This window comes from Rattus rattus, chromosome X (assembly GCF_011064425.1).
Source record: "Rattus rattus isolate New Zealand chromosome X, Rrattus_CSIRO_v1, whole genome shotgun sequence".
Classification (NCBI taxonomy): domain Eukaryota; kingdom Metazoa; phylum Chordata; class Mammalia; order Rodentia; family Muridae; genus Rattus; species Rattus rattus.
Window position 1 is genome coordinate 72,439,871 of NC_046172.1, and position 10,441 is coordinate 72,450,311.

At 35.5% G+C, this 10,441-nt stretch overlaps 1 protein-coding gene across 1 annotated transcript; it reads right to left on the bottom strand.

Annotated features, from left to right (window-relative positions):
- Positions 1 to 7,302: 7,302 nt before the first annotated feature.
- Positions 7,303 to 8,384, bottom strand: Cysltr1 (cysteinyl leukotriene receptor 1). Its single transcript, XM_032890421.1, is given in 3 exon segments — positions 7,303 to 7,812; positions 7,814 to 8,077; positions 8,079 to 8,384. Coding segments are annotated over 3 exon segments (1,017 nt in total). The 5' UTR covers positions 8,355 to 8,384; the 3' UTR covers positions 7,303 to 7,335.
- Between the last annotated feature and the right edge of the window lie 2,057 nt (positions 8,385 to 10,441).

The following is a 10,441-nucleotide window of genomic DNA, read 5'->3' on the forward strand; positions in this document are numbered from 1 at the left end:
TTTCACTATGTGTTTTTTCTAATCCATTAGCATGAGTGGTTTTTTGATCTTCCAGTATTTTTATTGATTTTCTTCTTCTGTGTTTTTAAGCCTTCAATTTAGATGTTCTTTTCACCTCCTTTGTTAGGTTTATATATAGTATTTTATTTTATTATTTTTAAAGATATATTGAATTATAAAAATCATATGTGCTGGGGGGACATGCACACATGACTGCAAAGGTCAGAAGAGGTCATTGGATTACCTGTAGCTAAAGTTAGAGGTAGTTGTGAGCCACCCAACATGGGTGCTGGGAACTGAGTTTGGATCCTCTGGAAAAGCAATACACACTTCTAATCATGAAGCCATCTCTCCAATCCTTTTATTGTATTTTTGAAGTTATAGTGAATGGGATCTTTTACTAATTTAATGTTTGACAAAGTCATTATTGGTATACAGTAAGTCAATTGATTTTTAAATTTATATTTATTTATTTTCTTGTATATGAGTGTAAACATGTACCACTGCTTATATGTGTAGGTCAGAGGACGGCTTGCAAGAGTTGCTACTGTCCAATGATGTATGTTCCGGGGATCAAACTCAGATCATCAAGCTTGGTAGCAGACACCTTTACATCCTTAGCTATCTTGCTGGCCCTGAAGGTTAATTTTCTATCCTCTGCTTTGATGTCCCTATTTTATTTTTAAAAACATTTACTTATTTTCTATGTATGTGCATGTGCCTGAGGGAATGTATGTGCACCATGTGGGTGCAGGGTGCCAGAAGAAGCATCAAATCCCTTGAGACTGGAGTTCCTGATAAGCCGGAGTCACAGAGTGCCTGCTGGAGATCAATCTCAGACACTCTTCAGGAGGTGGGGGGATGGGATGAGGGTTTCCCTAAGGGAAACTGGGAAAGGGGATAATATTTGAAATGTAGATAAAGAAATATCCAATAAAAATGAAAAATACTCCTCCTTTTCAATTTTTGTCTTTGATTAATTAATTAACTAATTAATTAATTTACAGGTGTCTTTGTATCATTTCTCCTCCTGTAGGTAATTCCAATCAAACTCACTGGTTCATGTAAAAAAAAAATGAAATAGAATTCCATCACTTTTTTCCTTCCTTTCCTCTCTCCAGGTCTACCCAGCTACCCTCACTCAAACCTTCTCAATTTGTCCTGTTTCTTTTTTTTCTCCTGTTTCTTAAATTGATATCTTTTTTATTATATAGTTATCTGCTATATATGTGTATGTATATACGTGCATGCACAAATACACACACACACACACACACACACACACACACACACACACACATCCTGCTGTGTCACCTTTTACTGTTTCTGTCTATACGGTTTCAAGGCTGACTACTCTGCATTGCCCAACCAATAAGGAGGCTCATCCCTGGGAAAGGCTAACTCTCCTTCTTCCAGCAGTCAATAGTTCCTATAACCCTCTGTCTAGGGTGGGACCTATAAAATTTGCCCCTTTCACATTAACATGTCTATTGATATTGATGTTGTTCTGGTCTTGTCTATGTGTCCATTTCTAGAAGATACTGTTTCATATCAGGCTTCCAGATATTTTGACTATTATAATCATAGCTTCAGGTTCTGTGATGGAGACATATTCAGGCTATGCTCTTCACAATCTGTTGATTTCTGTATTGTGCCCAGTTGTGGTTTTCAGATGGTCTACATTTGTTGCAAAGAGAATTGTTGGTTTGAATGAAAATAGCACTATAAGCCTACATATTTGAATATTTGGTTGTTAGTTGCTGGAATTGTTTGGGAAAGATTAGGAGGCATGGGATTATTGGATGAGGTGTCATTGTTGGGTGAGATTTGAGGTTTTAAAAAGACCATAGCACTACCATTATTTTTGAGCCATTACTCCATTATTGATAGGCTGGGACCTGGGGATGGAAGTACAGACAATTCCCCCTACCTATAACCCCTCCTATGTGTGTTTGGAAAAATGTTTTTAGTTTTTATTTTCTGAATAAAAATGATTCTAAAACAAAACAAAACAAAACAGCACGCCACTCTCAGCTCTGTAGATTCTCAGCTATTGCTCCAGCACCATGCTTTTGCCTGCCTACTGCCATGCCCCTTCCATGGTGGTCATGGGACAGTCTTTTGAAACTATGTCCCAGTAATCAGCTTCTTTTATAAGTTGCTTGTTCATGGGTTTTTTTAAAAATAGCAATAGGAAAGTACCTACAAAAGAAATCTTTGTTGAGGTGTGGTGGCTACAATTAGTGACTATAAGAAAAATGATTTAGAAGGATTGTGCCATCTAACACAGTGGCAGTAGTAGATTCTTTTCTTATGTCCATTATGTCATTAGATATAGGTAGTTGGCTAGGCTTCCAGTACCAGGTATGCTCTCTCTCATGTTGAGTGGGGTTTAAGTCCAATTAGACAGCTGTTGATTGCCCACAGTGTATGACTGACAATCATTGCACTGTTAGGCTTTTTTTCTGCTATAGTGGTCATTGTAGTTCTTCAGAGGTGTTACAGCTGGGTAGAATAGCCAAAGCAACCCTACAAATAAAAGAATGCTGGAGAGATTGCTTTTCCAGACATCAAGGTATGTCATACAGCTATAGTAATGACAGCAATATGAGACTGACACAAAAATAGATATGTGAAATGGTGGAATTAAATAGAAGGACTGGGTTACCTCACTCAGGATGATACTTTCTAGTTCTATCCATTTGCCTATGAATTCTCATGAAGTCATTGTTTTTGATAGCTGAGGATATTCCATTGTGTAGATGTACCACATTTTCTGTATCCATTCCTCTGTTGAAGGGTATATCTGGGTTCTTTCCAGCTTCTGGTTGTTATAAATAAGGCTGCTATGAAATATAGTGGAGCATGTGTCTTTGCTGTATGTTGGGGCATCTTTTGGTTATATGCCCAAGAGAGGTATACCTGGGTCCTCAGGTAGTGGAATGTCCAATTTTCTGAGGAACCTCCAGACTGGTTTCCAGAATGGTTGTACCAGTCTGCAATCCCACCAACAATGGAGAAGTGTTCCTCTTTCTCCACATCCTCACCAGCATCTGTTGTCACCTGAGGTTTTTATCTTAGCCATTCTGACTGGTGAGAAGTGTAATCTCAGGGTTGTTTTGATTTGCATTTCCCTGATGACTAAGTATGTTGAATATTTCTTTAGGAGCTTTTTGACCATTCAGTAATCCTTAGCTGAGAATTCTTTGCTTAGCTCTGTACCCTATTTTTAATAGGGTTATTTGGCCCTCTGGAGTCTAACTTCTTGAGTTCTTTGTATATATTGGATATTAGCCCTCTATCAGATGTAGGATTGGTAAAGATCTTTTCCCAATCTGTTGGTTGCCATTTTGTCCTAATGACAGTGTCCTGTGCCTTAAAGAAGTTTTGTAATTTTATGAGGTCCATTTGTCCATTCTGATCTTAGAGCATGTCATTGGTGTTTTTTTTTTCAGGAAAATTTCAGTGCCCATGTGTTTTAGGTTCATCCCTGTGCTTTCTTCTATTAGTTTGAGTGTATCTGGTTTTGTGTGGAGGTCCTTGATCAGAAATATACTCTTATGAGTTAGTGCTAATGATGGAAGAAATTATATAATACATAGAAAAGTGAAACAATTAGCAATGAATGAGGATTTAGAAATTCTTTTGTTTTTACACTTGATCTTAGACAAAAGGCCACGAAATGATTTGTATTTTTTTTTTAGACTAACAGAGGGCTGAACCAAAGAACAACATTCTATCTTTGTATTGTTCAAAGATAATCTAACCCAGGTCACACACATGAAGCAAAGTAGAATATATTATTTTCCAACCTTCTAATGTGATGATCCTTATGAAAATGTATGTCTTGAGTTTATATCACTATAACACTAATCTCACCTTTCAAAGTTGTATATTTTTTTTGTAGTGCAAATCACTAGTGTTTTAGTAAGAGGAAGTTCTTGAAAGATATATTTGATTATCTTAAAAGGCCAATTAAAATTGTACTTGCATATTTACTTTCCTGCAAACTCAGGAGACTTTATAATCACAAAAGCCAGTTTACAGTCTAAGAAGAACGCACAAAATCAATTGTTTATTTTAAAACTTAACATACAGAACATTTGCTTAAGATCAGAAATGCATTTTAGGGATACATACAATACTTGCTGAATGAAATAAAAAGTTAAGTATACAATGATAAACAGTCTTGACTACCTGATGAGATTTGAAAAGGGTGCTAGTGACCATAGGGATATATGTAAAGACTGTGGAGTGTTAATGCTATAGATTATTATTATTTTGCTACTAGGAATTACAAATATGAAGCACCTTCTAATTTCAATATTCTAAGTGACTTTTACAGCATTCTTTGGGCTAAAATCATAAGTATGTGTACGCTCATTATATAATTTACATATTACATCAAAGATGTCCAGGAGAACGGCCCACAGAATCAATCACCAGGGTTTAGGGGCCTCACAGAGTCAGAAATGGAGACTAGGGAAGCACTTTGAACGTGCATGGATCTGAGTTGTCCACTGCAGAATATTACATTTATGGTTGTATAGCTTGCCTTTTTTATGGAGTCCTAACAGGGGAGGGGGTTGTTTCTGACTTTTTGCCTGTTTTGGGATCCCTTTTTCTACTGGGTTGATATCAGGTTTATACAGCCCTATTGTATTTCATGTATGTTTTATTGAAATCACTGGAAAACCTGCTTTTCAAACAGAAGTGGGAAGAGGAGGATCTAGGGATGCAGGAATTGGGGAGAGGGGAGAACTGGATGAGGAAGGAGGAGAAATCTGGAGTTGACATAAGAGCGAGAGAACAAATAAAACTAAAAATCTATGCAGATACATACAAGTAAAAATATTTTTAAAAAGCTGCTAAAAGCATACTTTAATTTATCATCATTCATCCAATTTCTCTTTGCCCTTCATTGGTCAATCAAGTGTATTTCATCTGTTTGCAGGAGAGCAAAGCATATTCTGCCCTATTAAAAAAAAATAAAGGATAAATGGAAGGTACACCTTGTAAAGGTAATCTCTTGTAAAGACTTATTTACTATGTATATCTGATAATTTTGTACACAGGAAAAATGATGGGCACAGATACCTAGCAAATTAAGAGTATAGTTTAGCAACAGAATGCCTAGAGTTCAATCTTGGTTAAAGCTTGCTGACAAAATGAATTTTTGTATTTATGAATTGGCACAGATAAAGCATTTAAAATATTTAAAAAGCTTTTAAAATAAAAAATTATATATATATATATAAAATGTATTTTTACCTCAAGGATGTAATTTTTAACCTCAAGGAATTGATACTTCTACACAGAGCACTTCCCTTTATGAGAAAATACTAAGACACATGGAGAAACTGGAAAAAGTAGTAAGAAGTAAGTTGTATGGTATCAGCTATAAAGGCATAGTTCAAGAAAGAACAATACATTCATTGTAATTTGGCCCAGTGGCTGGAAGCTTTGGAATATTCTATATGGCACATAAGGGTACATATGGAGTGAATGTAAACACAGACAAAAGTTGACATAGGAATAAATGAGCAAATATGATTATATGCATTTAATTAAATTGTAAGTAGCTTGCTCCAATTTTTCAAAATTAAAAGGGATAGCAATAGATATGAGTTAGCATATTTAACAACTCTCCTATAAATACTTTAAAATGGCATCTTATAATACATTTTAGGATACAATTTAAACATATCTACCTATAGTTGAATCCTGCAAATGTCCATAAGAAAGCAAAACAAGTATCATTCTCATCTTACAGCTGAGAAAGTTAAGGTTTTAGGCTTATAAGATTTGCTCATAGTTACGTTAACTTTGTTAAAAGTTAAAAGAGACCAGGTTAAAAGAGACCAAGTTAGCATGCATACATCTTGGCTTCCAGTGTTGGGCCCTTCTACTACAAAGCAGAAATGTAGAAAATGAGGCCTGAAGTCTTATGACAAATATGTTTCGTATTTGTCTCAAGCAAGAGGTAACAAGAGTCATAGGCACTGTCAATTTTCAGACATGTTCAACAGAAATCAATGAGTTCCAGTTAGTTTTGATCCTCAGAGTCCTCTCTTCATTATGCTTTAAAAATTTTTTCCCAAGGGGTCCAGCAGAAGTGAAATTTAAAAAGTTTACATGTGGCTGGTGCAGATAGAACTCCATTCATGGTTTTTCTTTTTATTCCATCCTCTATTATCATTTATTCCTTTCTGATGTAATGTGACTTTTGAACTCAGAGTTGGGAGCAAAGGGCCTTCAGCAAAACTTTGCTAATGAATACTACGTCAAACAACAAGCTGTTTTCTACGTTTGCTTTGAACAAAATTTCTATAATATGAAAATCACTATAACAATTATTACTTTCAACATGCTAATGAAAAAAAGCAAGAAGTATAAAAATATTTCATAATTAACTAACCTATAAATGCACGTCATAGAACAAGATAGATTACTTATATATATATATATGTGCATATACTTATTAAAGAATTAATGACATGGATATTCAAAATTTCTTCTGGTATCTGACATAGTAAATTTTGATTCCAACAAAACTCATGTAGAATAGTAGACCTATTTCCTTTACTTCAGATGAATTTTGATTGCTTGTGCTCATATATGGCAATGCCAGTTGCCTTACTCATTAAGGAAGGATTATATGTAGAATTGGGATTGAACTGCAGTGAGCAAGAACAAAATCATTCTTTGGGGGGGGGAGTGGACAGCTTGAGTCAAAGGCAGAAGAAAATTAAGAAACAAACTGGCCTTTGATCGGATTTATCTTCCTTATTTTTCAGATGGTAAATTTCCTGTATGGAGCTCTTTGGCTGAATATATTGTGTGTTTCGGCACTTGAACATTCTTTCTGGAAGAAAGTACTGCTTTACCTAGCTATTGCAGAATAAAGGAAAACCAGGACCGACATTTGCAGGTCCCAAGTCATTCCAGGTTTCATCTCATGGTAATGCACAGAAAGGATAAGTTAGGGTGACTGATAACTATTTGCTAATTTCCAAGCTATATTTAAAAGCTGGACTCAAAAGTCTAGTACATAACTTTTGTAACCCTTTTTATATTCTTGATTTCATACTCAGTTTTATAGTTCAGAACCACAAACATTCTCCACTTTCTGGTGAGTCGTCGAAAAATTGAAGGGTTGGTTTGCAGTTAGAAACTGAATTTTGAACACTTAAAATATCAAATAATAGTATTTATAAATGACATACATATAATTATTTGTAAACTACTCATGGGAAACTTTTTTTAAATTGTGATTTAAAAAAATGCTTGTTAGGAATTTACTTTTCATTGCTCTGCACTGGAGATGGGTCTGAATTATTCTTTACACATTTCTTCTCCTTTTTCTGGCAAGGAAGCTTTCTTTTTGGGTATGTAAGTCATACTGGACAAAGAATGCTTTCTAAATGTAGACAGCCTTCTCCTAAAGTTTCCACCTGAAAAGAAATATAGCAGAGGATCAAAGCAACAATTTGATGCAGCTAGAGATAAGGTTATGACCACTGACTTCTGCATCCTAAGGACAGAATCACAGGATCCAGTTTCACTGTGTAAAAAGTGAAGGTGGATAGCTCGTTGAATATGATATGGCATGAAGCTGACTAAAAAGGCAGCTGTCACAACTATGATCATTCCTATAGCCTTCCTTCGACTTGGCAGGTTTTTCTTCATTGTATTTTTTAGTAAGGTCAGAATGATCATCGTGTAACAGACAATTATGGTGACAAAAGGGATGATGAAACCAAAGATTAATGACACATAATGCAAGATCAAAACATTTTTTTTTAGTTTGTTTGTCCTGTGGAGGCTCAAAACATTTAGTATTGTTTTTCTCATCTTGGTAAGATTTGCTCAAAAAAAATGGAGAACTTGTCAAAATCACAAAAATCCAAATTCCAACACACACAAACCTGGCTTTTTTCTGTGTAACCAAATTAATGTTCTGGACTGGAAAGACAATTGCAACACACCGGAAAAAGCTCATGGCTGTCATAAAGAAGATGCTACAATAGAGGTTAACATATAAGGCATAGGTGGTGAGATGACAAAAGTCACCAAAAGAACCACTTGCCTTTGTGAACATAGTAGACCACACGGAGAGGCAATGTACATACGCAGAGTAGATCTGCTATGGCTAGATTAATCATGTATACTTGGAAGGCTGATTTCTCATGGTATGTTTTTATGAGGACATAGAGGACAAAGCTATTGCCAAAGAAACCCACAACGGAGATCATAGAGTACATTGTGGAGTACACCTGATTTCGGAATTCATCAATTGTGTCATGACATCTGTTATTACTGAAAGGTGCCGTCAGATTTTCAGCTCCAACCATGTTCTCCAGGAATGTCTGCTTGGTGCCTATAACATATGAAAAGGATCTTGTTAATTAAACTAGATCTTTATAGTGCACCTCAATGTTTCATTTCATAGTATCACTATAAGTTTCTGTGCAACTAAAAATTAATACATTTTTATTACTCTTTGAAAATTTCATACTTCTATACAATGTATTTTGATCGTGTCCAACATCCACTTTGCTCTCCAAGCTCTTTGTAGCACAGCCTCCCTTCCAACTTCATGCCCCCCTCTGTTTAAGAAATAATCCACTGAGTCCAATTAGTGCCGCTCACATGCAATCCACCACAGCTGGAAGCAATTGTTGTCAGGTTATGAGGAGAGAGTCAGTTGAACTTTGCCCCCAGGAGGAAGGTTTGGGTCCTCTAGACATCCCCTTTTGCCATCTATGTTTGCCTGGTAGACTTCTTGTTAATCCCAAATCTAGATAAAATATTCCCCTCCTATTGTAAATTGGACTGCTCTAAATTTTCACTTCAAATGAATTTATGATTTTTCACTTATAGAAAAAAACTTTAACTATATCAATTTTACATAGATGACTGTGTATGTATGTATGTGTCATCTTCTTCATGTTTATCCTGTTTAACATATCAGCATTTAATTATCAATATATTGCTTTTAAGAGCTTTAAGTTCAGTTAGAGACTAAAATCTGCAGAAAACACTTGCTTTCCCCTAAAAGAGAATTTCTAGGTAACATCTTCTGGATGGAGGTCATACCTAGGAAAAATGATCTAATTTATGTTGGTGAAATTCAATCCTGTGGGAAAGATTCTTAATTTGGGATCAATCTCTATTTAGATCCATAGAACACCACACCAGGAGAAACCTAGTGGCCATATAGTTATAATACTGATGAGAGAAAAATTTCCAAAGAGGTTAAATTTACAGTTTAAAAACGTGTACCATAATTTAAGGCTCTGAGGAAAACTGTGATATACTTAGTTAGAATACACTTGTTGGATGAGGAAATTGCTGGCTGTTCATTCCTGTTCTTTTCTCAGATTTATACTCAAAGCTTTTCGTTTAGGCATATCCAGTTAGCTCTTTCATAACAAAAGATTGTTACTTGGCCTGTCCAAGTTCTTCTGGGCAGATAATAACCTCCGGTTCGAAACAGCCAGGGATAAGATAGCAAAATAGAGTTATTTCTGTAGTGCTCTTCAGGTCCATTTAGTTACTTATTAAAGTGGAAGCAATTCAATACCGAGTCTTGTATTGACTTGTTGACTTTTATTTGCCTCTTGGTTTCTGGTAAACAAGATGTGTGGAAGAATGCCAGCATATTAAAGAGCTCCTACTAGTGTGTAATAGGATGAATCTTGTCCACATAGTGGGTATATGGAAATAGACAGCTCTGGTAGTTGTTACAGGTGGGATAGAATATGTCAGGTTTCTAACCAAGAACATCTTCATCCGATCAACATGATGTCTCTTCCATCCATCTTGCTATACCACCTACTTATATCTTTCTAGCATTTAAAATTCCATTTCTCCCAAGAGCTTTTTATATGAGATTTTAAAAAAAGATGAGGAATAATTCTAAGGCCATAGAGAAAACCCAGCCCACCATTCCTAATATCTGCATTCGTTTTCAATTTGTGTTGTTATTTTTTCCCTATTGGTTCTATGAATTCAGGTAAAGGAAGGGAAACGTTCCCAAATTAATCTTCTCTTTTTGTTAATATTGTCTTAGGTATTTTCTTCAAACTGAGCCATTTTATGTCATGAGGCACTAGATGGTGCTATTGAGATTTTTGATATAGCTTTCCCCTTTTAAGTTTTATTCATGATATTTGAGAAATAAATGTAGCATGTTTTAAATCTGTGTCTATAATGTGATATACAACATTACCTTATATGGTCACCATGAAATGGTTACTAATCATGTCATAGAATGATAATTTGATATAGACATATACTGTGGAATGCCTGCCACTATAAAGCTAATTAGCAGGTCTATCACAAGCCCTCCTTGGAGGTACATTTCTGCAATCACAGCCCTTGAGAAGCCGAAGCAGGAAGAGGGTAATTTGAGATCAGCCTGGTCTCTACACAGAGA